This window comes from Balearica regulorum, chromosome 6 (assembly GCF_011004875.1).
Source record: "Balearica regulorum gibbericeps isolate bBalReg1 chromosome 6, bBalReg1.pri, whole genome shotgun sequence".
NCBI lineage: Eukaryota > Metazoa > Chordata > Aves > Gruiformes > Gruidae > Balearica > Balearica regulorum.
Genome location: NC_046189.1, coordinates 41,495,749 through 41,523,583, shown reverse-complemented (window position 1 = coordinate 41,523,583; position 27,835 = coordinate 41,495,749). Strand labels below are relative to the sequence as shown.

The 27,835-nt window shown below is 39.4% G+C and overlaps 1 protein-coding gene across 2 annotated transcripts; it reads left to right on the top strand.

Moving 5' to 3' along the window:
* Window positions 1-27,835, top strand: STAM2 (signal transducing adaptor molecule 2). 2 transcript variants are annotated; one of them, XM_075757364.1, is made up of 14 exons: window positions 1-338; window positions 9,521-9,605; window positions 12,565-12,640; window positions 12,866-12,961; window positions 15,760-15,906; window positions 17,538-17,607; window positions 18,341-18,527; window positions 19,361-19,455; window positions 20,181-20,263; window positions 20,450-20,537; window positions 21,341-21,395; window positions 22,055-22,208; window positions 23,773-23,942; window positions 24,167-27,835. In XM_075757364.1, exons 1-14 carry the CDS (start codon window positions 299-301, stop codon window positions 24,396-24,398), a joined length of 1,578 nt encoding a protein of 525 aa, XP_075613479.1. In that variant the 5' UTR covers window positions 1-298; the 3' UTR covers window positions 24,399-27,835. The 2 variants fall into 2 exon arrangements, with proteins under 2 accessions (XP_075613479.1, XP_075613480.1); XM_075757365.1 differs by lacking the exons at window positions 1-338; window positions 9,521-9,605; window positions 12,565-12,640; window positions 12,866-12,961 and adding an exon at window positions 14,153-14,266.

Here is a 27,835-nt window from a genome sequence, read left to right as displayed (position 1 = left end):
CCCTGTCCCGCCGGGGTGCCCCAGCGAGCGCCTGACGCCGCCGTGCTGCTGCCGCGGCCGCTGCCCGCCCCGCTCCTCCCCGTCCAGCCGGGCGATACCGGCGTCCTCCCTCACCCCCCGCCTGACCGGCGCGTCGTCGCGGTGCTGCTGCGACTTTTTCTCCGCCGCACGGTCAGGCGCGGTGGGGCAGGCGCGGCGGGGCAGTTACGGGGGGCCTGAGGCGGCGGCGGTCGGACGGCTGAGGCGGCCGGGGTGTCTCGGCTGAGGAGCGGGTAGCCGGCCGGGCGGCGCTGCCGAGATGCCGCTTTTCGCCCCCAACCCTTTCGAGCAGGACGTGGGTGAGCGAGCGGGACGGCGGGGTGCGGGGGGGCCGGGCGGCGGCGGCGGCTGGGCCCGAGCCCGAGCGGCCGGTAGGGCCGGTGCCTGCGGGGCGGCGGCCTTCTCTTCTACCTCTTCCTCCCCGCGGCGGGTCCTGGGCTCCTGAGGGAGAAGGAGTACCGACGGCCGGTGTTTTCAGGCCTGCTCAGCCAGCGGCCGGTCCGCCGGGCCCCGGGGCGCTGGCAGCTGCTGGCGATCCCGCCGCGAAGCTTCAGGGAAAAAAAGCGATGTGCCGTTCCTGACAGGGTTACGGGTACCCCGTGCCGCCGTCCCGGCCTGCCCTGGCTGCCCGCTGGGCTCCCTCACGGTGTTGTGGCCTCCGCAGGGAAATGGGGCCGGTCGGGTATGCCGGCCCGGACGCTGGGTAGGTCCGCATGTGCTCAGCGGTTTAAGGAAGTGTTTTGCGGCCGGTCATGCTGTAACTTGTAAAGTTCTACAGCTGTGGCCCGTCTTTGAGATGTCTTGTTGCCTCCTGCCTTTCACGTGAAGTTGCTCGGTATATCGGGTTTCTGTGAAGTGGGATGTAAAACTTGTTATCTGGTGTAGAACTCGAGGGTGAAACCCAACTCTATTATAATAATGTCAGTAGGAACCCGTTTTTATGCCTCTTTCAACGTCTGATGCTAAGGGGGCATCAAGCCTGATCTGAGATTTCTTCCCATTACAAAACCATGAGGCAACTCTGACCGGAGTTGGTGCCATCGACAGGATGAAGATGATGACTCAGTTGTTTTGTTTTGTGCTTCTCCTCTGTCTTGTGCTTTCTTGAGTGTCAAACTTGGTCTGTGAGTTGCTTTTTTAGGGTTTTTTGCTGCCTTTTTTTTTTTAGCAATGCCTATTCTGAATCAAAGTACTGGAAAAAGTAATTAAGGTAGATACCAGGGTCAGATTTACATGTCTTATTACACTGGAATTTTAGATAAGAGAAGAATTCAGCGTTCTTGAGGTTTTTGTCAAGGCTGGGATGTATACAGATGGAAGAGGTTGTTGTGAGTGCTTGTATTATCATGCCATCTCTTTTTTTGTTGAGTATAAGTTGCCCTGTTTTCCTATGTGTCTGCAAAGTTTGTGTAATAAAAGCATTTCCTTTCTTCTTTATGTTCTCACAAACCATCATGAAATTTTTAATATTGACCTATAATTGAAACGAAAGCAGAAACTTTCCAGACCAGCTATGCATAGTCATTATTTCAAATACCTTGTGAAGTTTTAGGTGTGTGTTGCCAGACATATCTTTCACATGGCTCTAACTAATGTATTTGCACAAGTGAAGACTTCTTGAACTGGGAACTCACAGCTGTGCAGAATTCTCTGGCAGACCTAAATGCTTCAAAAGTTTCAAGACCGTAGTACTTTAAAAGTGGCAGTCTGTTCAGTTCGCGTTTTCTTCAATTTTGCCTTTCATATCCTGAGTGTAACTTGTCTGTGCTTATTACAAGTAAACAAGTGCAACAGAATAGGAACTTTGTAATTATTGAGGCTAAATCTTACAGTCCCTTGCCAGGAAAAAAAAAAAATCAGTTTACCATTAGGAGCTTTTTAAAAACATCCAGAATATCAAATTATCAAATGTGGATGGTATGTACCTTTACTTGCAGTATTTACGTGAGCAGTTTTCAACGCTTTTCATATGCTTCTGTCAGGATTTACCTTTTTTACATTTTGTTTTCTTTTTTCATTTAAAAAAGCTCCCAAAACATACTGAGGAAATAGTTGAGCCCAGCTGATGGCCTGATCCTACTGGAGACATCCTCTTCCATGACCCCATCCACTCATGTGGTGGGTTGGTTTGGGGCTTTTTTTTTTTTTTTTTTGATTCACCATTAAGCTGTTTCAGCTCTTTTTGGCAGAAACTTTCTTCTGACAAATTAGTTATTTGGCTGGTGAGTTGCATCATCTATGAAGGTGATGAGTTTGAGAGTTTGGTGATTTGAATGAGCTGAGCAGGGCCTGTGAAACGGTAGTGAAAAAGAGGAGCAGGATGTCCCTGCAAAGGTGATGGGAAGAACAGGACCCCGCTTTTGTTAGCAGCAATTGATGAGGTAGATTCAGCTCTCTCTTCAGACCACACATCAAGTACTGCTCTTTTCTTGGGGCACCTTTAGAAAATGTAGGTAAATGTGGATTTTGTTTTGCCACAGCTGTGTTTGCTTCCTTGGTTCTAAACCTGTATGTTTGCTTTTCAGCAGAGCTGTGCGGAGTCTTAATTCCTTGGCACCTGCTTTGGTTGCTTTGTATATAGTTGCAGTGTCGCAAGATTAACCTATGCAATAGTGTTTAGGAGGAGTGTGGTTTCCTTCATCTGTTTTTCTTATTGAGAGGATACCCCAAAACTTCAGTTCTTCAGTGTTAGAAGCTTTTTAATTTCCTGTCTAAATCTATTCATAGTTAGTTCATGTGCACTTACTGTTTTCCCAGTGTTGTCCTTCCTCTTAAATAACCTTCGTCTCTTAAGTAGTTGCTCCTTCAATAAAGAATGAGCCTATTCCCTTTCATCTTTGTTTAGTTAGCCTTCCTTCATAAGATTGTTGACGTGATCAAGGGAATAGGAAGTATTTTTCTGTGTAGTTTGACTGGCATCCAGAATTGTACACCATACCATGGATCCCTGATAACTTGTACGATAGTATTTCATGTTTCCTTGTGCTTTGCTGAAATGTTTACCTGGGTGTTTCATTCTAGGGTTGTATTTGACTTTTTATGGCTGCGTCCTCTTGTGCTGGAACTTAGCGTACTTACAGGTCTCCTCTTGTTTCCAACAAGTGCTGAGCACTTAGTTTCCAGGAGAATCTTTTATTGACTGACTGCGTGAATTTGCATTTTGTCCTACTAACTGTTACCTTTTTCTACCTAATCCAGTTTTCAAGAGTTTACATTTACACAATGTAAGGGTTTACATTTCCCCTTACTATGTTTTAGCCTTTCCTTTTTTTGATTATACCTTCCAACTTTCCACTAGTTTCCCTATAAGACCCTTACCCTTGCTGTCAGTGTCAGCTAGGATATATTAATTTTGATTTCAAGACTGACTTTTTGAGGCATTCAGGAAGTAAACGTTCCCTACGCTCATTAGAGTGCTTTATGTTACATGTAGAGTCATCCAAGAACTCTAGCTAATACCTTGCACATGGCATCCTATGGAATGTTTGCAATCGGAATGGACGATTGATGTTAGATTAGCCTTTGATAAGATATCCTTGCCTAGAAGAGTAGCTGCTTTCTGTTATGAATCACCGTCCTTCCCCTTCGTTTCTCTGTAATAATTCTTGTCTTTGACATTTGGTCTAAAGTCTTGCAAATATTTGAGGACAAGCTACTTGGTGGTTTTTTGGGGTGCTGCTTGGGTCTTTCTTTTTTTCTTGAAATGTAGGGACAAGATTTTCCAGTCTTCAGTCCATGGCTTTACCTTGATTTGAATGATTAAAATTCCTGAATTCCAAGCCTGCAATTTTATGGCATTTCTTTCTCATTTTTGAGATTATTACTGGTCTGCTCCCCTACCTCTGCCTTGATTATTTTTCTGATATATCATAGCCTTACTTTGTTTTATTTATATTGGGAGGGGTGTTTCGTTATGTAACATGTTGGTAGCTTTCCTTTTGCTGCTTTCCAGGCTCCAGAGTACAAGTCTCTGTTAATCCCTCCCTAGTCTTTTCATTGTTGTTCTTGTAGTTTGCAGATTGTCTGACAAACGGAATTGTTTGCTTTCCAGGTTATTGGCCAGCTGACTCAATGAAACAAAATGTCAGACTTTTTAAGCAAAAAATGTGTCTCAAAAAGCCTTCTCGGTGAACTGGATTTACATTGCAAAAAGTTATTTTAATATTCCACTTTGATCCAATTTTTTTAGAATATAATATTGAGTGTGACATTAATAGAGACTAGGGATCATTACAAGTAGGGTTGCCTTTTCAGAAAGGACCGAGTGGACCATGCAGCGTTACTGGAAATGCAAGTCATATGACTATAATGTCATCGTGTCTATAATAACTAATTAAATCAAAGCTAGAATTTTCTAAGTTGGCTATACAAAGGCAAAGTAAACAAATGAAGGTGCGTGGGATTAAATTTCTGGTTTTCATCCATGTGGTCCTGCTTTATCTTCTGAAAAACAGCAGTCTGGAGTAGTCCTTGTATTTTTTTTTTAATCTTTCATTTTCATATGTGAACTCTGTTTTTATATGCTTAAAATAGCTTTGTGTAAAAGTTGAAATATTTATCTGCAGACAAGATTTTATTTCATGTAGCTTTGGGGGGCAAATCAGTCTCTAGAAAATTTTTACTTTAATGATCACAGTCTTTAGCAAATACCATCTCAAATTGAAAAATTCTTTGTGCTAAATCAGTGCTTGCCTGCTTGTTTACTGTTTCTAGCACAAAAATTGACACAGGTGGAAAAAAGTTACATTCCAGTATTTTTAATTTTAATTGACATGTTATTTGGCATTGTTGACAAGCTTGGCTCAAGGGAATTCAGGACTGAAATAATAAATAGTTTGCAAGTTTGAAGGTCATGTATGCTAGGCAGAGCGTAGAGGTAGAGCTGTCATCAGACCGGGATTGCTGGTTTCGCTGTGTCAGTGTCAAATGCTAATGCCGTATGTTAAATGGGATATAGATTTCCAGCAGAAGCAGTCAGAGAGATCTGTGTTGTGTAACACTGTGATATACTTTTGGTAGGAATGAAAGTGTCATGTTGGTTACCTTGGCAGAGATTTCCACAGAACTTTTGAGGTGCTCGTATCATGCTTGGGGAATTCTGGGGGCTGTCAGGTTCTTGCAATTCCCTTTGTCTCCTTCCTTTTCATATTCATATAGATATTTTAAGATTCCCCTGGTTGCTCCTGCTGTTTTCTTGCCATTGTGAATGTAGATCCTAACATACCTGCAGAATTCTGGGTTGTATTGGAAATGGGGTGCGTTGCTTTGGGATTTGCAGTGCTGGTTGTGCGTTGCTGAAAATGCAGGTGGCCCGGGGACAGGCGCTGTGTGAAAGCTGCAAAGTATGGAGCCTGCGAGCTCTGCCTGGTGCTTGCAGGCCTGTAAGAGTGAACGTGCAGTAGCACACTTAATTATGAATGATCTGCGACACTTTGACGTTATGCCAGGATCTTTAGAGACTGAGGGCTTCATGTTTGAAAAGATGTAAACAGGGATGCTTTTGAGGATTGCTATGTGTTGCCCAGTTGCAGTCCTCATAGTATTTTTTTTCCCCCTCATGTCTTTTGGTGTTATTTATGTGTATTAGCCATCTCTTTTTTTTTTTTTTTTTTTTTTTGTTAAAAAGGGGAAAAGATCTAGTGTAGTTAGGCTGGAAAGGGTGACACCAACTTTCCTTTCAGATGCAGGAGTCCTTTTGGATGTTGTGTGGCAGAGGGAGGGTCCTAAAACCTTGACTTTAGCATGCCATGGTGAAGCGTTACCTTCTTTTCTGGAAGAGCTGGTGACAGTGTTTTAAGGCAGTAGCTTGACAAGCAGTTCTTCTTTTGGCAGTAATATCAGCAAACAGTTCCCATCCCCTTCCCAGCTGCTCATTTTAGTGCACTCTCCTCTCTTGTGTTGGCATAGGTTTTTTGTGCAGCTGCATGGCAAATCAGATCAGGGAACTGATCCAGTTAAAAATGATTAATTGTGGGGTTTTTAATTCTTTGTGGGTTTAAAAAATATACCAAGCAGCAATAAAAAGAAGCATATTTTGGTTTTATCGTTATTTCTGTAAAAGTAAGCTCAAGTCTTGTGTTCCTTCATTAATTGGAGGATTACAGAGTATAAGTCATAGCATTTTTTTAAAGTTTATATTCTCTTAGCATGGAAAAAATCTTGGAGAATGCATCCTCCCACATCTGTTTCTTCTGATCAAAGTCCATGTCTCAGCATCTGTGAAGTAGTTATCCTTCAAGATTATTCTTCAGCTGGAGCTCATGTTAAGCAAAAAAACAGATGCTGTTAAATTTGTCATGCTGGCAGGGAAGAAACCTCAAAAGTTTCGAGAGTTTGCCGTAGGGCAGCCTTCATATTCTCACTGGGACCGCATCTGCTCCTAGAAGAGGCTGCGTAGATACAAGAGGAGGGAGTTTGCATTTGACGTGCCTCCATGTACGTGCTGGTTGGAGGAGAGGAGGAGAAGCACAGGAGCTGTGAGTAAGTAGTGCTAAGCATTATGGTAGCTATGCTGCTCTTCAAGGTGTAAACAGTGTGGAGTTGAAAGCTTGTCAGAGAAGCCTGGTGAGCATTAAGCCTTCCTGTTGACAGTGGAAGAGTTGATCAGGATAGCATGGAACATCTGTCATGGCAGGCAAAGCTGATCCTGATTTCCTCTGTGTCCAGGAAAACTTCGGTATGTCCTCTGGCAAGCGCTTTTGACTCTTTTGTAGAGGACACAAGTGACGCTGTCTACATAATCAACACTGTAAAGGGAGGAGAGCTGTTGATGCATCCCGGCAGGCTGAAGGAGCTGGAGCTCCGCAAAGCTGCACCACTACACTTGTTTTACTCTGTTTCTTATCAGGCACTCTTCGTAGGGATTTTTTTTTTTTTTGGATCTGCCTGACAGCATGTACAAAGCCAAAGTGCTTGGTTTTGCAGTGTTTACACAGCAGGTTCAGTTTACAAGCTTGCATTTGACCGGCTTGTAAACAATCAATTTTAAATTTCCTACATGTTTTTATGTCTGAGTAACTATTTCACTTTGTTCCTTTGTTGTGGTATTTTAGAAGAGTGCTTTTTACTAGCGAATCAGTAAGTGTGTTCTCTCAAAGTATCTTATATGTATTTTGTGGGTGCAATTATGTTTTTTTAAATAACTTCTCCAAAAGTAAATGATTTTATTTATTTCCCATTTTATAAGGAGAGTAGTGGAGGGAAAGAGAAGGGAGTGTAGGAAGAGGGAAGTTTTGAAGGCCTGGGTTTGGGGTTTTATTTGTTGTTTCACATACTCCAAAGCTTACACATATGATAGGACCTGTCTTGAGGCCTGCTTCGCTAGTTGTGTCCACCCATCTCAAAGCGCTCCAGTGTCTCAGCTGAGCTGGCATCCTCCTGAGCCAGTGGGCACTGGGGAGACCTGGAAGGGCCCAAGTGCAGCGTTGGTCACTGCTGTTTGTGGCAGTTTAGGTTCTGAAGACTCGAGTGTGAAATACTCCCTTGATTTTTCTTGACTTCCATGCCTTTTTGTTGACATACTGCCATTTCTTACTGTTTACTGTTAGCTGCTCCCTCTCTGCTCTTAGAAGAGGGGAACTTGCTGAAAGAGGCACCTTCAGAGGGGAGACAGCAGGCAATGCTATTAAATAATGTCTGGTTTATAGCCGTTGGTGCCATTTGTCATTGGAGGGCTGGCTTTGTATGCACAACTGATGAGATGGAGTAATTTGACAAGTTTTGATGGGAGGATTCGCACCACTGGGGATGGAGACATGCAAGGCGACACTTTTAAAGAACAGTTTTAGCTGGCAGAACTTCATAGGCAACACCAGGCTGAAGTTGTGTGCGCCAAACATTGCGTTACGCTGCTCTTGATTGTTTGGTACTTACTGTTCACATATCCAGGAAATGTGCATATAGGGGTTGTTTTGCTTTGATTATTTTTTAAAATAAATTGAATGGTAAAGCATTTAAAGCTGCAGGCACTCATTTATTTTCAAGAACAAACAATGAATTTTGTGTTACTGTCTTAAAAATATTGATGCACTTACAAGAAAATTTAACAATTGTGTCCCTTCTGGGCAAGTTTTTAAGAAGGTTTGTGCTGTAGGAACATATTTCCCTTAAATACACGGTATTTTCTTCCCTTAAATAGTTACTCTAAGCTTGTGAAGATAACCTATGGCCAAAATTGCAAATTTTCATTCCTCCTTGGTGTGCTTTTACGTCTGTAACAAAAGCTTTTTAGGGGCACTGTTGACTGCTATGCTTGTGTTTTCTTTGTGGAAGCCATTCTGCTGAGCTAGCCCGAGTGTTGTTGCAACTTTTAACTGCAAAACTAAGCAGTGAAGCTGATTATCCGAGAAGATGCTTAATTGCATACATGAAATTGGGTTTATCCTGCAGTCGTATTGCTGTCAGTAAACCTTGTCATTTTGGAACAGCTGCTATCACAGAACAGTATCACGTTAATAGTGAGTGACCATTATGTTCTGCTTTAATCTACTAAATACTCTTCAAAATACTCGGCCCCAAAGGGATTTAGTGGCTTCTCTTACTGAATTATAATTCTGTAAAAATACTGATTATGATACTGCCATGATTATGAAGTACATTCTGACAGGATTAATATACGACATAAAAATCTAAAAGTACTTATCTTTGAGTTTATTTAAAATATTAAATTGGCAGGTTAAAATTAAATCCCAAGGCAGCAAATGCAATGTATAAAATATTAAATTTGCTGTTTATAAGCTATTTTAATAGAACTGTAATATTTACATGTGATTAAAATAACATGGCTCTAAGAAAAAAAGGAAAGCACAAATAAATAACATGAAGCCATGTCAGTTTATACATAGAATGATATGCTGCAAATATTAATTAGGGATGCATTCTTTTGACAGAGCAGTCTGGTTTTTGTTGCCCCCCTCTGTGTTCTTTATTAATCCTTCCATGCCATTTATTTTTCTCAGTGCTTGCTCTGTGATGTTTGGATTTCCTTAAAAATCTAGTAGAAAAAAGTGTTTTAGTAAATGTGTTGAGTGAGGAGATATGAGGAGATGGCTTTTCTTTAGAGTTCGAAAGATGTGCATGGGGGTTTTTTTGGGTGGTTTTTCTTTTTTTGTTGGGTTTTTTGGAACGTCCGTGTATAATGGCATGAAGACCTTGAGCAAACTGCAAACTAGAGCTATGACTTCAGCTTGGAGTAACTAAACAAACTGTACAGAAACAGTTTCTGTTTCATCATTTACAACACTACACTTCAAGACCTGTTTCTATTTTTGGATCTTTTAAATACTTATCACGTCTGTTGGTCCAGTGCTGCGATTACCATATGAAGACTGGTACGTACAAGATAGCAAGAGTTAGTGGTAATCTGTAGAAGATGCTGCCTCTCAGCATTTTGTATGTGGAGTCTTGTATGACTGAGTGTTTGTTGACTAGAATCTGAACTTAATGGGGTATCACACTTAATTAATCTTGTTTTTCTTTATAGAAAAGGCTACAAATGAATATAACACCAGTGAGGACTGGGGTCTTATTATGGATATATGTGACAAAGTTGGAAGTACTCCTAATGGGTAAGTTGTATCTCAGCATTACAACATGTAATTTCATGTGAAGGCATCTACTGTTTCAGAGAGAACGCGTCTCAAAATGCTCATCGTATTCAGCTGTGCAAAAAGTGCTACCAACCTGACACTTCTGCAAGCTCTACACATATATGTAGTTGGCTTTAAAATTCTTTGAAAGAAGTGTTCCAACAGGATTTCTAGTAGAGCAATTTGTGTGTGCTGAGTGCATTCCAATTTTTATGGAGTTTTGCACAGTAGACCAAGTTATTCATATTTAATGATCTTGCATAAATTTCAAGAAGCAACTGTGCCAGCAGGAAAAAGTGAACTAGTTTCTTTGCAGAAAATTATCTAGCTAGGACAGTTAGCTATTTATGATGGGAATTTTGTCTGTGTGTTTTCATTAGGAAGAATGGGACTTATGGAGGAGAAAAGGTGAAAAAATTGGGATCGAAACACAGATTGGTTTGAATCAGTTTAGCCTGAGCGATAATACTGAAACATAGGTGGTAGTTCTGTGATCCTATAATGGCCAAAAGTATTTGCTGAATTTTAAGGTAATGTTTTTGAGTGATAACATGTTTTAAATTTTGAAGTAAACCTGATTTAGTGCATAGGCTGAATTCTTAAGTGATCTTAGAATTTTTATCAGTTATATGTAAATTTTAGGATTACTACACTGAGAAAGTTTGGGTTTGTTTTTTGGAATTTTTTTTGTATGTGTTTTTTAATTAATTACCTCCCACAGGGAATAACAACGAATCTATCCAGTCTGGGAATCTTTAGTCCTGAAAGAAAAAAAAAAAGTGTAGAATGTTCTTTGAGTCCTTTATTAAAAATCTGTTTATTTTTTTTAGTGCCAAAAGATTTTTGGAGAGGGAGCTGTTTTAAATCTACTTGTTTTGGAGGAGGGAGATTGTAAAAAAAAAAAAAATAAAAAAAAAAATTAATTATACGTGCAAAATATCTAACTATATATATAAAATATGTGATTAAATCTTTATATATATTTGTATATACAATAAAATCCTAAATTCTGAATTTGAAATGCCCTATTGCTAGCGTATTTCAATTTTCTGTATTTTTTCCCTCCTGCCCTTCACTAAGAGCCATCTTCTGAAAATAATAAGTATTGTTGCCTACCCTTAAATAAATACATAGCTTAACAACAACTATGTTGACTTTGGGTTGTTTCTGCATTAACTATGACCAAACATACTCAATATTAGGACTAAACCCGTACTTTTCTGGCTATGTGTATGTCACCAAGTAACTCAGCATGATGGAGCTGGAGTAGTAAACCAGAGCAGTTAGTACTGAACCCACTGTGTCCATCCAGTTTGCTGCTCAGGGTGTTTTGTTTTTTTCCCCTCCATCCGAACAGGTTCAGTCTCTTCTCCTGAACTGAATAGCCACACTAGCATTGGTGCAAATTTGCCTGCAGATCCCGTCACAGGCTCTGACTCTCCTGGCTCCTTGAGAGGTTAGAGCACATTCGTGTGCACAGAGAAGCTTCTGGCTTAGTTGCTTCTAAAAGGAAATAAATTTGCATGCACAACACTTCACTGTGAACTAAATGTGCAACATGTGGGAATAATCAGAAAATTTGTTTCAAAACTAGACTACTGCTCTAAACCAAAATGTGAATATAGATGCTGCTTATCTTGTTTAATATAGTGGCATAAAATCTTTCTCAAAATACACTGAGACCGACATCTTTCAAAACAAAACCTTGAAACAACCATATTTTCTAATGTTAACAGTGCAACAGTTTTAGTTTCATTTCTACACAGGCTTTTTTAAGCTCTGCCAAAGTTTGCAATTCCATGAGAGAATTTGCATTGAAGAGGGTTGTCAAATATTGCCTCTAGCCCCTTGTGTGATGGATTCCTGGTGAATCTGATCTCGGCAGTGATCTGGCTGAAAACTAACGTGCTCAGCCAGATCAGTTCCTTGATCCGGGCACTGCATGACTGCTAAAGCCTCAGTCGGGAAGGAACCGTGTTGCTGTAGGAAGGGATGGTAGGTGTTTGGTCCACTGCTTTCATCAGTGGCTTTCACTTGTGTCTGCGTAAAGTGACCGGGGAACCAGAGCCTTAGTGGTGAAGAGCACAGGTTCTTCGAGCTGAGTTCACTGCGCGGAGAAACGCAGCCTTGCAGAGAGAGACATTTCTGTGCTTTGATAATGTAGCAGCTCAATATCCTACAAGTGACGCTAGTTGTAAAGATACTGCATCAGCTCTTTACATAGAGATTTCATGGTTTTAGGGATTTCACAATAATAGCGTTAATGAAGCCTTGCATATGCCTCAGCTCATGTAGCTGCTGCATGCCTTTAATGCTCATTTTAAGTATGAAACTCCTTAGTAGAGTAACATTTAGAGTGCTAATTGTTGTTCTATACGTATCTATATATACATATCTTGGGATTTGACTAGCTCTCCAGAGGTCCTTTCCACCTCTACCATGCTGTGATCTCAGATTTTGCTGAAACAAATTATAAAATCTTTATGTATCCTTAGTGTCTTGAAAATGAGATCCAAGAGCTCACAACCTATAAGCGCAATTTTTAAATCCGTAGAGACCCTTTACAGTAGCCAGTAAAATAAGCCATTTTTTTAATCATCACCGCTCCCCATTCTTTTTTTATATAGACATTTCTTTCATTGGCTATTTCAAATCCATTTCCTCAGCTTAATGGTGATTGCTCCCTTTATGGCCTGTCAGCAGCTTTATGGAAATTAATACAAAATGCCAGTGTAAAAAGTGGAGCCTGTTCCAATCCAATACACATAAGAGCAAAGAAGTTTTTCCAGAGTAGCTCTGGGAACAGTTTGGGTTAAGCTGCACTTTCTTCAACAGACCCAGTCTTGTTTGCTTACCCAACTTGCGTACCTGGTATCATTCATTATGCAGATCACGTCGGTCACGTTTATCACAAATAGTTTCTGTGTTCCTTTTTCAGAGCAAAGGATTGCCTTAAAGCCATCATGAAGAGAGTAAATCATAAAGTTCCCCATGTGGCTTTGCAAGCACTTACAGTGAGTAGACTATCACTATTTTCAAAACGCCCTTTGTATTCTTTCATGTAATACCGCTATTAAATGTGTACTGATCAATTAACACCTTTATATATCTTCAGTAGAAGTCACTGAGAGTGTGCACACTGAACAGAGGATTAAATGCAATTCTTTTTATGTATCCTTTTATTTTGGATTATTTTCATTGTCATTCATACACTTTCACATTTGTATTTCTGTTGTCAGCTTTTAGGAGCCTGTGTATCAAACTGTGGAAAAATATTTCACTTAGAAGTATGTTCTCGTGATTTTGCTAGTGAAGCTCGAAGTATAATAAATAAGGTAATTTTTTATAACCTTAAGTACGGGGGGAGAATTATTTTGGTAACTGCTTTGTCTCAGCATAGCAAGGAATTGGTAAAACTAATGTAGTTACCATGCGTTTTCTAGTTTTGGTGCAATTGCAAATACTGCTGGCTATTTGTCTTATCACTGAAATTCATATACTTTAATTTTTACTATGAAAATATAATGTATTAAAGAAGTGACAGGCTGATAATACCTACTCAAAATGTTTACAAAATTACACGAGCAATTTTAATTAAAATCTGCATCTGTGACTCCTCCTAAGCTCAAGCTTCACCATTGTTAATGGTGAAGGCAGCTTTTTTTGAAGAAAGTTTTTATTTGGCTTGAATGAAATTAATGGGCTGAAGTGCAAAGGGAAAACTGTAAGAAAGTTAAACTACATTTTTAAAAGGAAAAGGATAAAGTCTTCAGACAACTAACTTAGTTTCCAGAGATTCTTAGAATGCTGAGTGGGGAGGTAACCAAGAAAGGAAGACCTAAATGGTTAGGGCCAAGCAGCTGATGGGATCTAAATCTGGATGTAGTGAATTGAATAAGCAGAAACAGCTTTCCCCTAATTACTGCTCCAGTTGAAGACAAAAATGGCTAATGGGCTAAAAACAAGTTAGTCTTCAAATATATGGGAGGCCTGGAATCATCAGAGGTGGAGCAAAGCAATTAAGGAAACTAATAAAATTGCTGGGAAGCAAAATGAGTTCACAGCTCTTCTGTTTCTCGCTTTGTATGGAAAAATAGGTCTTAAAGTCCTCCCCTTTGTTCTCATTAGCCATGGTCCATTCTGAAATAGAACATTGACCTTCATGGTCTGACAGCACTTGTGGATGTTAAAAACAAACCTTTAGTCCCACTGAAGAATGGTCTACTGGAGCATAATTTATTTTGTTGTTGGGAAATACTTATGTTTTACCCCTGTCTCTGGCCCACTTGGAGGAATAATCTTAAGAGGGTAGATAAAATTGTATTTTCTCCCTTTTCTCCAAAAGAAGATTAGTTCAGGCAAGCATAACATGTCTTTCTGCTGATACTGAGCCTATCGAGCGACATCTCTTCTTTCAATTAGATGCATGCTTGAGCCCAAACTTGTCAACGTTACTGTTCAGCATATGTTTGCATGTGAGGCACAGGCTTACAATGTGATCTGAACTACACTCAGATGAGAAATCTTGGCTATGCATTGCATTGGTGCAGTCCCAGGCTCTTATCCTTACAAGCCAAGTGAAGCAGATGTAGGCGAGCCCAGCAGCCCCAGAACCCTTATTCACCAGCAGGTATCCTGAGGTTAGTTTGGGTGCTTTGGGTTCAAACTATAGTCTTTTCATCAGCTGTCAACAAAACCAGAAAGTATATGGAGTCTGAAGTGCTCTGGTCCATGTTCTACCCTTGTAGCATTAGTGTGACCTTTATGTATATTAGCTGCTCTATCGAAGAGTTGCTCTTTTTGTTCCAGTAAATTTTTTAACACTGTTATTACACAGGATTAACAGTAGCTGATGTTTAATGTTGCTGAGGTATACTCTGAAGGCTGTTCTTTAGCCATGCACTAGGGTAATACATGACTCTGACCTGCTTTTCTGAAGGTGGATTATCACTTAGGGTGAGGTTGTTAGCACATAAAATTTGCAGTGTTGAATTAAATCAGTGGTCCTACGTGGATTTAGAGTAGTCATAAATCCTGTGGAGGAAGGTGAGCTGTAGAGACTCTCTCATGCGAGAGGCTAGAGAAGAATGTGTGAGCCAGAGGAACTGGAGGCAGAGCATGAACTTGCCCTTGGTTTGCCCCCACTGTAAGCAAATATCTCCCTTTACCAGACTGTGTCCCTGCACCTCAATTCCCAGTTCAGAAGCCAATAGTATAAACTCTCCCATGAGCTGGGTGTCACCGTACCTAATGCGTAATTCCTTCTTGTGAGAGAATCTGAATTGAGACAGGCATACATATATGTGTATATACAGAAATGGTACAAAGATCAGGTTTTTGCGAGGTCCTGTCACCTGAGAAGTCAGCAGGGAGAAATGTGTTCTGGCATCTAAGGAGAAGACAGCAGAGGTTATAAAAGGTAGGGAAGGGGTATTGTCTTGTAGGGAAAGACAGTCTTTTATATAAGACCGACTTATGTGGTTGGAAGGGGAACAACAATACAAATTAGAAGTAATGAAGAGAAAATTGAGGTAAAGTGAAGGGTAACTAACATAGAGGTGCAGAAAAGTTGGGGTAAGCATGGTAGATAGTTTTGGAGAAATTCAGGCTGAGATGGAAACATGGCTAGCATTTGAAAAGTCAAAAAGTTTGTTGGTCTTCTTCCCTAACCATTCCTTAAGCACCTAAAATTGACTCCACTAAAATAACAGCAGTATAGGTAGGTGAGCTGCCTGCAAAATCTAAGCTTTGGCTGTGCAAGAGAATTTGCCTCAGAGGATTGCTGTAAGGGTTCAGGGAGCCCTGATTTAAAATAACCAGTTCTTTGGTAGAATCAGGGAAATCTGAACTACCTGCAGTCTGTTGCTGTGTTGGGGTAGTGGTGTTGGAAACTATGCCAGCTTTCCAATGAAAGGATGATGCTCCAGAAGCTAAGCATGTTCTCTGTAATACCAGAATCTGTGTATAAAAGACCATCTATTCTAGGCTCTGTTTTCCAAATTTTCTTGATTGAAACAGTTATTAAGGATATTTATAGTAAAATGGGTTTGGTGGCAAAGTATTGCCGAGCGAGAACTACTGTTTTTGTTCATTTTGAGGTACAAGCATCTCTTTATGCAATTTTGTCTTTCAGGCTCATCCAAAAGTAAGCGAAAAGCTAAAAACTCTAATGGTGGAGTGGTCAGAAGAATTTCAGAAGGACCCACAGTGTAGCTTAATATCTGCAACCATTAAATCTTTGAAAGAAGAAGGTGTAACTTTTCCTGCAGTTGGATCGCAGGTAAAACCTGATTTGGGATACATGGTACCCTGGCAGTGAACAAAATGAAAAGCTGTGCAAATGAGATCTTTTGTGTTTCCAATCAGAGGATCCTTGTTCTAGTTTGGTTGCCTCCTTACGCTTAGGTTCACTTCTATTCATTCTCCTTCTTTATGTCCATGCCTTCCGAAGAAAAATAAGAACAGACTAAAGAGTATTTCATGATGCCCTTATGAGTTGTTTCATTTTAGATCCTTCTTTTCTTCCAATCATTTTTAGAGCTTCATTGAGTTGTCACCACCTTAAATTGAAGCAATTCTACACCCACGCTTTGTACTTGGTGTTTCATGGTTCTAATGGCTGACTTGGAGCACATACCTTCATTTTTCTTCAGAGTCTCACAAAACAAAGGGTAGTATCTGGAACTGAGACATCTTTGAATATAATCTGTGCTATGCTTTCTGAGTGCCCACTTCTTGTTCATGCAGTTACCTGTCCATGCCAGGAACTGTCCTGGCTCTGCCGTAGGTGGGGTGTTCCAATCCCTAACCTCACCCTTGGTATTTTACTTCTGGTGGTGTATTATGCCTAACCTTCTAGCTGGCAGATATGATGACAGGTGGGTTTTTTTCTGTGCTTTATTATTGATGCTTCTAAATATTTTCATGTTAATTATGAGTCAGGTGAAGATCAGTCCTGAAAATTAGAACTGCAGCTTCTATTACCTATTCCTTACATGAAGTTTACTTTTCTCTGTATTAAACACAGAGGTTTTTTTTTTTTACTTTTACAATCTTTCCTTCCTCCACAAAGATGTTTTCACTTCTAAATCTAGGATATGTGTTAAAACATATGGCAGAAACATGGAAGATCTAGAATACTGGCAACCAATTATGCTTCCTTTCCTACAAATACATATAAAATGACATCTTGATGTTTTTACCTCATGCACTTCACTTCAAACAAGCAAAGCCGAGGCTTATTAGTATTTGGAACACTTGTACAGAATTGTTTTCTAGGACCATTGGTAAGTCCTAGACACGGCTGGTGCCTGAAACTAGGTTTGTGCAGGAAGACTTCCTTGTCGGAATGAAAACTCTAAGAAGGATTTCACTATGCTGTTGTGAGACTCGTGTTGTTTAAGTCAGCAGCTCCTGTACTTTTGCTCTTTTTTCCCATCATCCCACCAGCAGAGAGAGATGGTGGCTTTTTGCCGTGACACAGAGGGATCTCCCTTTTCAGCAAGTTCAGCTGCTGCTTAATAATTTGGGTCCGCGCAGATGTAGGACTCCAAAGAGCTTTTCTTCCCTTTTGAAGGGAGGGGTGGAGGACAAAGGTGGAAAGAGCAGTCATTTAAATGAGTAGTCGCACTTTATTAAATGAGACTACAAAAATTATTTAAATGAGATTACTTATTTAAATTAGATCTGATTATTTCTTTTACTTTGTTCCTTGCTGAAAAAATAAAACCCGTCTGAGATTCTGAAGAGTAATATTTTTGTCTTCTAGAAGGTCATCTTGATTCAGTAATGAAATGCTACAGTGAGGCTGCTAACCAGAAACAACTTAGTTCTAATTTTTTACGTATATAATTATAGAGCTTTCTTTTTCCTTTGCAACCTGAACTTACTCTATTGTTAAAACATTTGCAGGCTACCACAAATGCTGCTAAGAATGGTTCATCGTTAAATAAAAACAAAGAAGATGAAGATATAGCTAAAGGTAAATTGCTAGTCACAGCCTTGGCTTAGACTTGTGCTCTAGAGGTTTTGTTAAAATGCATGGCAATAGGAAGTTGTACTCTCTTCTGCAGCTTAGAACTGAAAGCAAAGGGTGGGACTTAGTATACTGTATCATTCAAGGTGTTTTCTTCATGGAGGAGGATTTGGGGTAAGATATTCTTCCCCATCACACAGCCACTAGCATTGTATTGTGACTGCTTTCTCTCCAGAGAGCTTGGTCTTTTCCCTTCTGCACCCACATGTTTTATTTTAGCCTTCATCTTGATGCTTTTAAAAAAATTAGAAAGTTCAAATGTTTTGTTCTTTTTCCTCTTTCTTGGATGTAGTTACTGTTGTTCAGATGTCATGGTGAAGAATTTATCAGTGTTTCTGATCATGCTAATGATGCTACCAACTGTAGTAATGTGTGCACTACTTCAGTTAGTGGGCTGTATCGTGACAAGCAGAAGTTTTTTAAATGTTTCATAACTTGTGCATGATTACGTCTTGTCTTTTAATCCTGTTGTAGGGCAGAGTAAAGCTGTTGAAATGTGAAATACAGCTAGTAGTTTGGAGCGAAGATTTTTAAACTCAAAATATTAGAGAAGCAGATACAGACTATGTTTATAATATAGCAATAAATATTTTTCTTTTTTTTTATGAGGAAAGAAAACTGCCTTTGTATACAGGGATAAAATATACCAACTCTTTTTTTTTCCCTCCCCTAATTGCAGCTATCGAGTTGTCTTTGCAAGAGCAGAAACAGCAACAAATGGAAACTAAATCGTTGTACCCCTCTGCAGAAATTCAGCAAAACAATCAGAATTTGAGGAAGGTGCGAGCTCTATATGACTTTGAAGCCGTTGAGGACAATGAGCTCACCTTTAAAAGTGGAGAAATTATTTTTGTTTTGGACGACAGGTATAATACACCCCAATGAAGGTGCCTTTATTCCAGAATTGCTGTTTTCTTAGGATAGCAGTTTTTCCCTCTGATGCTTCCCCTCCCCCCAGTAATGTATATTGTCACTCTGGCCTCCTTCAATCCCACTATTCTTTCCATACCACAAGTTTTTGACTTCAAGTCATTTTTAGTGCAGGGAGAACCTCACTATATTACATTGGGTATTTCATGCTGCAGTGTAGGTTCAATTTGTTTGCAGTTTTTAAGATAAATGTTAGTTGGTGATAAGATAGGTTATAAGAATGTACATAGGCATTACAGTGTTCAATTCTAGCTACTTCCAGAAATTAAGTCTCTGGCTAGTAAACATCGCATCTGCCAAGAACAAAACTGAAGAAAAATACTTAAGATAATTATTGTTGTTATCACTGTTGCCCCAATGATAGCTAGGCAGCAGAACTTCTTCCCTGCTAATGCTGTTGTAATTTAATAGACTGTGACAGATCAATTATACTTCTAATGTTAGTCCCCACCTGTGTACTTCTTGTAAACTTTTAGATGAAGCTGTAATGGGCTATCATCTAATCAATCTAAAGAACTGAAGAGTTGTGTTAAGTTTTGAGTGATTGCTGCTGCATGATTTTACTTCCTCCGATCCCTCCTCTTCTCCTCCCCACCCTTCTGCCCCAGCTCCTGTCTTTGGTTTTGCTGCTAATCCTACAAATGTTCTCCTTTGCCTTTGTTGCCGGATACACAGGAAAATATCACAGGTTTTCAGTCAAAAGCCTGAAATATGTTACTGACACTAGCATTAATGTTCAGAGTTTGCTAATCCATCTTTATTTCCCCAGTGACGCCAATTGGTGGAAAGGTGAAAATCATAGAGGAGTAGGACTGTTTCCATCTAATTTTGTAACTTCAGACTTAAATGTGGAACCCGAGGCAGGTAAGTTAGCTACTAAAAGCTGACAGATTATTTTAGAAAGGTGGAACTACTAATCGGCCCATCAGCAAAATAATTTCCTGAAATCAGTCCAAGGAAAGAATTGAGAGAGAAATCCTGCCCTTGTTTCAAACAAGCAAGCAAGCATATGCCACAGCTGTAGCTCATTTCAACGATTTCAATCTTCTGGTTCTCTAAGTTGTTACCTTTTTCCTGTTACAGAAATTCTGTTCAATTTACCATAATTCTTTGTCAATAACATATTACATATGAATCCAGTAAGTTGCCATTTAAAATGTCAGAGTCTCTTTTCAGACATCAGACCTAGTATAGAATAACATTCATACCCATGTCAGTGGTTTGTAAGAATCACATTGTTAGCGTTATTCATGCTCATGATACCAAAATAAATCTTAACACTTACGACTTGGCTGAAAGTAACTGTACATGTGTTGGAGGTGTTTCTGGATGCTAGTATGACTCAGGAGTCTTTCCCTTGCTGGGCCTAGGTTCATTATCAGGCTAACAGCCCAAAGGAAGCAGCTTGTCAGAACGTTTTCTAGGCAAACCCATTTTCCCTTCTGCAGCAGCTAGGTGCATCACTGTTAAAAGTACTTACTCAAATTTCTCTCTCATTAAAGATCTGATGGCAAGCAAGGAGGAAATGTGTATTTTAAGTTAGCATAGTAACACAGCTGCAGAAAAGAAACTAATGTTTGTTCTTTCAGCAACTGTGGATAAAAATTCTGTTCCTGAGGATACTACAGAAGAAATTAAGAAAGCAGAACCTGAGCCAGTTTATATAGATGAGGTATGCAGTCATTTTCCATAGAAAAATTGCTGTGATTTTACATTGATTGAAACATTCTTTTGTTACTGACTGTTTGTGGATACTTCTTGTTATATAAAGAACTTTTTTATTTCTTACGATTTGAAAATTGAAACACTCTCTGCCATTCTGCAGAAGTAACTTACTAATCTTCTCCTCACCTTTTAGGATAAGATGGATAAAACACTGCAGGTACTTCAGAGTATAGATCCTACAGATTTAAAGCTTGATTCTCCAGATCTTCTGGACTCAGAAGGTACTTTGAGCACTAAGTTAGCTAGTCTTTGTATTTCTTTTCATAATTACCTTTTGTGAATTGAGCTAGTAATTCTTCTGCGTTTATTTTAAGCTTAGAGAATCCATGGTCTGTACTAATGGTGTACTGTAGAATAGCTATTTCCCAGTGGGAGCATGTGGCTGTATGTATAACTCTGAATTTTCTAATAGTTGCCAAGCCAACTCCATGTTTAGCAGAGCAATTTGCATGACTTCCAGCTAGCATACAATGCCTGATCTTTGCGAGATCTGTCCACCTATAAAACTCTGCTTGAAATAAGCAATTAATTTTGTGTCAAAATTTCTCCAAAACACTGCTGGCTAGGAGGGGAGAGGAAGTTCAGTTCACTTAAGAGCCAATTAGTTCAAGGTGTGGAATAATAATTGGGTGTATGTTAAAAAAGAATGGGAGAAGTAAAAGGTAAATGAAGCTCTGCAGCAGAGCAGATGTGGATAGTGAGGTAGTCTAGATTGGATATTCCAACAGGAGATGAAGGTCATAGATGTTGTACAGTGTGAGCAGAAATGCAAAATTTCCACGTGTTTCATCAAAAGTCTTTTGTTTGAGAGGGTAGAGGGAAAGAGGAGGGAGGATGACAAAGCAGAATAACCAAAGTATTTTTCCTGTCTGTTTGGGCTGGAGGAATGGGACGCGCGTGACACCTAGGTGCACTCTCCAATTTTATACGCTGTTTTAGTGTACTTGGATAAAGTATTTTTTGGCTGCATTTAAACTTGTAATTGTGCAAGACATTGACTACCTTGACACTTTTGTCTTCGCAGATATTTGTCAACAGATGGGTCCAATGATAGATGAAAAACTAGAAGAGATAGATAGGTGAGCTATAATGTAGCTTCTGCATTATTTACTATGATTGACTTTAAATTGTGCAGTTGTATTCAATTTTTTGGGTATTTCTCTTTCATCTTCCAAGCTAGAATATCTTGCAAGAAAGAAATTTGACAATCCTACCTTTATTTTTTAACACTTACGTACCAAAGTCCCAGTGGGTGTACTAGGATTTGATTGCTGCTCTCCAAAACTTACTGCATAAGTTACTGGGTGCGTTTTAGATTAGCACTTTTTGACTGTAGCCTTTTGCAATCTGTCTAGAGCTTGGTATTTTCAGTCTGCTGCTGACTGTCCTCCGTGACAGGAAAATCTATCCAACGATATCCTCACCTCTTCCCTCTCAGACTCCTAGGGCTATCTGAGGGTGAAAAGAAAAGGTAACTAACTCCTGTGGAGTTGTTTGCCTTATTGCAGCTGGGGAAGAATAGTTGTTCACCACTTGGACTCTGCTTCCAGTCCCATTGGTGTAAGAAACAGAATGGTGTATGAAACAGAACGGCAGCTTTACAATATAGGTGTCTAAGAAATTGGTAGCTTTTTTTCCTTGCATATTCAAAACTGTTTAATGACCCACTCTTCTTTTTTACCATCTAACACTAGATCTTAGAGAAACTTAGTGTTAGCATATATTTGTTTTGAAACAGAAAACATTCGGAATTATCTGAATTGAATGTGAAAGTTCTAGAAGCTCTGGAGCTCTATAACAAACTGATGAATGAAACACCGATGTATTCAGCCTACTCAAAACTCCACCATCCTGCACAATACCCACCTACGTCTTCTGGTGTGTCAGTGCAGGTCAGTATCACTTTCTGGAAATAGAGACTTTCCTGATACAGACTTCTATTTAAAAAGATGACAGCAAAAACGAAGCATAAGCTTTCTTGCTAGCCTACGAACAATCTGACATTGCCTGGTGACTTTTTATAGCCTTTAGAATAAAATATCATTTATGCAGTAGAACAGAGCACTTCAAGTTGCAGTTACCTGCGTGTAGAATAATGTATGGTTGTTAATTGTGCTGTTCTTAACAGAAAGATACTGTATTGAAGATACTAAAAGATTCCTTCCATGATTATTTTTTTTAAGGTTACAATTGTGTGTTTTAGCAGCTTGGTGGATATTCTTGCTGTGAGTCACGTCCTCAGTCTTAAAGTAAAACGTTACCTTCCATCTAATAGCGGGGATGAGAGTGAACTTTAGTATTAGTGCCTTAATCGTGAGTGCAGCTTACTGTATCTAAGTATAGAAACACTACTCTGGTTTTAGCTCTCTTTTTTTTCTGAAGAAATGAACATGTTGTATTAGGAGGTGTAGTTATTCAAAACTGTTTTACAGTATCTGTAATGTGCCATATTGATGTTTTAAGAAAACAAAAATGGAGGAGAAAGAGGTGGTTTAAAGATCCTTTTTGGAGAAAGCATAGAATGAGTGTTTTTACTTTAAGTGAATTTTACTTTAATGTTAATTGTTCAGTGGGAAAAGAATAGTTGCCATAGCAACGTCTAGATCTGAAAATATGTCAGTTAAAAGTAATTCTGTGTCCTTAACTCCTGGTAACGATGGAAAATTCATTATATTTGGAGGTTAAACAGTAACTTAAGCCAAAAGGCAACTGGAGTTTACTGTTTTATCCAAGATGCATGCTTCCAGCAGTCAAAAATACAAGGTGATGCTAACTATGCTGAGCATAGCGCAGTTACTTGATACAAAGCTGTCTGTCCCTTCAGCGTCCATGTACTGTCCCAAGTCCAAACCCAATGAGCAGCGTAGACTTCTGTAGACTAAGCATGTTATACCACCTGTTCTATCTGAATTTTGAGTAAAGACTTGCATTATTTTAAACCAGAAATGCAAGGAACTCAATTTTTTACTTTCCTTTTGTGTTATAGTCTTAGAATATTCTTAGGCTTTAATTTCCAAAATGTGTTAAATAACAAATCTTGTACAGTTCCCATCTTCCTACTCAACTCTGTGTATCAAAATATGTAAAAAGATTGAACGTTTTAAAGACAAGGGAAATTAGAGAGAAAGAAATCAAGTTTTTGGGAGGGGCAGAGGTCTTGTACTTGATACAAAAGGTTCTTCTTTCAGATATTAAGCACTGACTGTGTTAGCGTGTTTCTGAAAAAGGTACCTTCTGATGAAATAAAGGATGCCTATTTAAAATGTGTTATGAGAAGTTTATATGTTTTGGTTTTAGAACCTTGTTGAAAAAAGTAATTGGTGTTCATCCAGCCTTTAATCCCTAACATATTTGTTCATTGTTGTGGTATTCTGTGCCACATTTCTGCTACAGAATTGAAAATAAAAGGTAGACAATGTTGGTTTGTGATTTTTTTCTTTTTTTTTTTTTTCCCAGTCATATCCTGTACAGCCACCTAGTGGGAACTACATGATCCAGGGTGTTCACCAAGTCACCATTTCCCCAGGTTACAGCCTAGGACCTGATCAGATGGGGCAGCTGAGGTCTCTGCCTCAAAGTATAAATTCTTCTGGAGCAAGTCAGCCAGCTCAAGCTGCATATTTAAGGTATTGCTTCAGCAATCTGTTACATCACCTTCTTCCTGATGGTAACTTAACTACTTTGTGTAGAGGCTGTGTGTTCATGACGTATTTACAATGACTTGTAATACTGTTTGATTTTGAAAATTTACAGATCGCTTTTGGACTGAGCAATATTCTTATTTGCAAATCAGCTTATCAGATGAATTGATGTGAACTTGTCGGAATTAATTTGGTTGGTTTTGTTACAGCCCAGGACCGGATTCTGTGTTAAACCAGACGTACGTGAACCAGAACCCTGGCCTTCCGTCAGCTGCCAGCACAGCTGCTTATGCCCAGCAGCAGATGGGAATGTCAGTGGATATGTCGGCGTACCAGAATAACACGTCGAGTGTGCCTCAAGGACCAGGCTACCCTGTGGCAGTTCCCGCTCATTCCGTTCTACAGCAGCAAACAAATTACCATCAACAGCCTCTCCTTTAAAAACAAACCAGCTCACGTTTCTGAATTAATGAATAAAGGTTGCCTGACCTAAAGATTTTTATGAATACCTGTCACAGATATCAAAATACATTTTCCTTTTAAAAAACCCAACTTACTGCGTTAGGGTGATGCAGAGTAAAAATATGCATCAGATCTGATTGTTAAGCATTTGCCTAGAGATTGCTTGAACTAGATTAGCTGATGGTTTGAAATAATTTCCAATTACTTTCAGCCCTTATTTCAGTGGGTTCAAGAAATGCCACTTGTGAATCTTAAGTTAAAAGGTTGTCCAAAACCAATTTTCTTTTCAATGTGTTTATGAAAACTCGAGGACGTCTAATCATTGTTACGCGTTGCTCTCGTTATGCGTTGCATCCTCTGGTATCTTACTGTAATCTTGCTATCCGAGTGGCTCTAGAGAATCTCCGCAGCTTGAGAGACCACCTTCTCTCTGTGCTGCGTAACCTGAACAACTGCGCAAGTTCAGCAGATGAGAGCTGGAAGAGAAAATGATTTGCTATTGTGACAGTGAGGACCGTGCACCTACAGAAATATGAGAAATGAGATTTTTACAGTGCTGCCCGTTAGATTTTGGGAGACTACAGAGAACTTCTTTTGAAGCAAGCAAGTGGGGGGGTTGCTAGCACTCGCTTGTGCCTTTTGGCAGAGGCGATCCTGCAAGCACAAGTCTCCTTTGCAGGTGCAGGCAAGGGCGGCTCCCAGCTGACTGTGTGGGCACTCTGTGGATATGAGGTGCTGAGCCAGACACTTGTACAGAATCTCTTCTCTTTTCCTTTTTGGATGTATTTAGATGTGAAGGAGTATTGTAGTTCCTTGTGGTGAAGGAGGGGGCTCAAGAATGTTGGAAGCTTAAGACTGTGAGAATCTGCCTTGTTCTCTTTTCCGCGGGGGAGCTGAGCGGAACAGGAATTGTCTTTACGGGACCAGGGGGTTCTTGCCTCTCTTGGATTTCCTTTCTCTGCCACCATGTACGTGTCTAAATGAACATTGACTACAGTCAGAGAAACTCTTAAACTGTTTGAAAAAGCTGTATTTAACGCTCTATCTGCATAGGCCGAACACACGGGCTTCGTGAGTGGGATTGTGCTCCTCCTCTAATACAAGGAGTGGCTGCGCATTGCAAATGACTGATGTGTCTTTGGAACAGGAATTGCCGCAGAACTGTGGAAGCGTAGCATTTGGTGGCGAAGAAAAGAAATCCAAGAATTTCTTCCCTGATGCACTTTTTTAATGGGTCGGGTTTGTACAAGAGTAGCAGATGAGCTGAATTATCTTTCAGGAGTGTGGGGTTTCTTTCTCTTACTGTTTCAGCCACTGAAAAAAGAAATCACTATTTACCTACTCACTTTAGCATAGTCATATTTATACCTATTTTAACAATTTTATGATGAGTAACAATCTTTAAATTGGGAATATAACTGATAAAAACATCTTGATTAAATGCATGAAACTCCCAAATGTCTAAATAAGTCTGTTTGGTGTATAAATTTTCTATCAAATGGGAACAATCAGATCGTAGACTGTTGAGTAATAAAAACCAGCCTTCACTCAGTGCCACCTCCATTTCGGTTACATTTTATTTAATTATTTAGTATCATGACCTTATTCATTTGCAGCCTAATGCTTATGCAATAAGGTATTCAGTACCTGCTCTTTCAATCAATTTTTTTTTAAATTTAAATTTGTGCAATTGGAAGGAAGCTTTTGTCTTTCCTTTTGATGTGACTTTAATTTGTCTTTATCCTTCCCCCTTGAAGTAGCTGAGTATAAGTTATACATGTTGCAATACTGAAGTATTTTGATAACTTGTTCCTTGCCTTCTTTAAGAAGAATTAATTTCAGTGCTGCTGTTCAAAATTATTATAACTTGGAGATTTCATTTTTTTTGGTAAGAGTTTACTTTGTTCCAAGTCAGTATGTAGTCCAACTAAACCTTGCTATCACTTCTGAAGATTGCCCATTTGTTAGTAAATTGAGACAAAGGTAGGTATTTTTATTGGATTCAAGACTTTGGTCCAGCAGAAATACTGAGTATCTTAAATCGAGGTAGCTAGACAGATGTGATTTGATTATGTTCAGTTAATTATTAAATATAAATAATGTATATATTCATTTGTCTGAGATTGTCTGAGATTTTCTACACAGCTACATATATGCGTTCTGTTAAAGCCTGAAATTTTATAAATGCAGGATTTGTCATTCTGTCATCTCTTATATTCCTAATTCTGTGATATGCAACTTGTAGATAGTGTACAATAATTTAATGATTATTAAAATAGTGTATTTAGAGGGTTTTGGTGTTAATAGGATCTGTTTTTTCTCTTCATACTTCTATACATTATCATATTTATTTTTAAGGCCTGATTGTAACTGAACATGCTGCCAAAGGATTTCTCTAACTTCAGATTTCTACATTAGGTTTCTACCTACTGTTTTATATCAGGAATCAACGGTAGATAACTTCTGCTTTTTCATATAAACTCTTAATGGTTAACATAGAAATTTGTGCAACTTTCTAAGGAGAATTTTATTGTAATGTATTTGTTTCATGGGTGTTGAAAATATCAATACTAGATCAATTTTCTTCTATTATGAGTTGGCAACCTGTTATGTCTAAGTCACAGTCAGCTGAAAGCAACAACTGAATTTGTCTGTAGTGTCACCACGCAGAGACGTGTGTTGAGAAATCCTGGTCTGTCATACAGCCTTGATGCGACACGTGCATTGTGTTTCATTTGGGGCAGAAATCGCAATGTGAAAAAATCAGATTGTTTCTGTAACAAGTAAACCTTAAAAAACAATGTTCGTTTTATTTTGAGTTTTGTTTGTAGATGTTCGTGCACTTGTGGAACAGTGTAACTCTCGGAGGCTGTCCCTCAGAAAGGAGAGCTGAGCGGGACGGGGCTGCAGCTGCATCTCTTACAGGAATTGTTTTCTGATAGGAAGATAATTTTTTTTCCTTATTTTTATCGCTGCATCTTTTCTAAGAAATAATAGGCACTACTCTTGCTTACATTGAACACTGTGATGTATCTGCCGAATGACTGAATAACTCTCTAGACTTTATGGCTCTTGGCCATTAAATTTCAGATGAATCAGACTCAAAGTGTTTTGACTTGCTGAAGGAATGGAAGCGCGGCTGGGGCAGGTGCTGGGCTGAGCTGCCCCAGCTCTGCCCCTCCGTGCGGCTGCAGCCTCAACTTTGAGTTCAGACCGAGGTTCCGCTTCCCTCTTGTCTGGGGTTCAGGGTGAACGTGTCCTGCTCAATAGATGTATCGTCCTTCTTACAGAAAATTGTCTTAAAGAGTTTGCAGTATTAAGAAAGAGGGGGATCTGTTTTCTTGGAATGTCCTTTTGGCCTCCTGTCCGCAATGTGTGTGCGTTGCCTTGTGTGAATAAACCAGTTTGTTTAACAC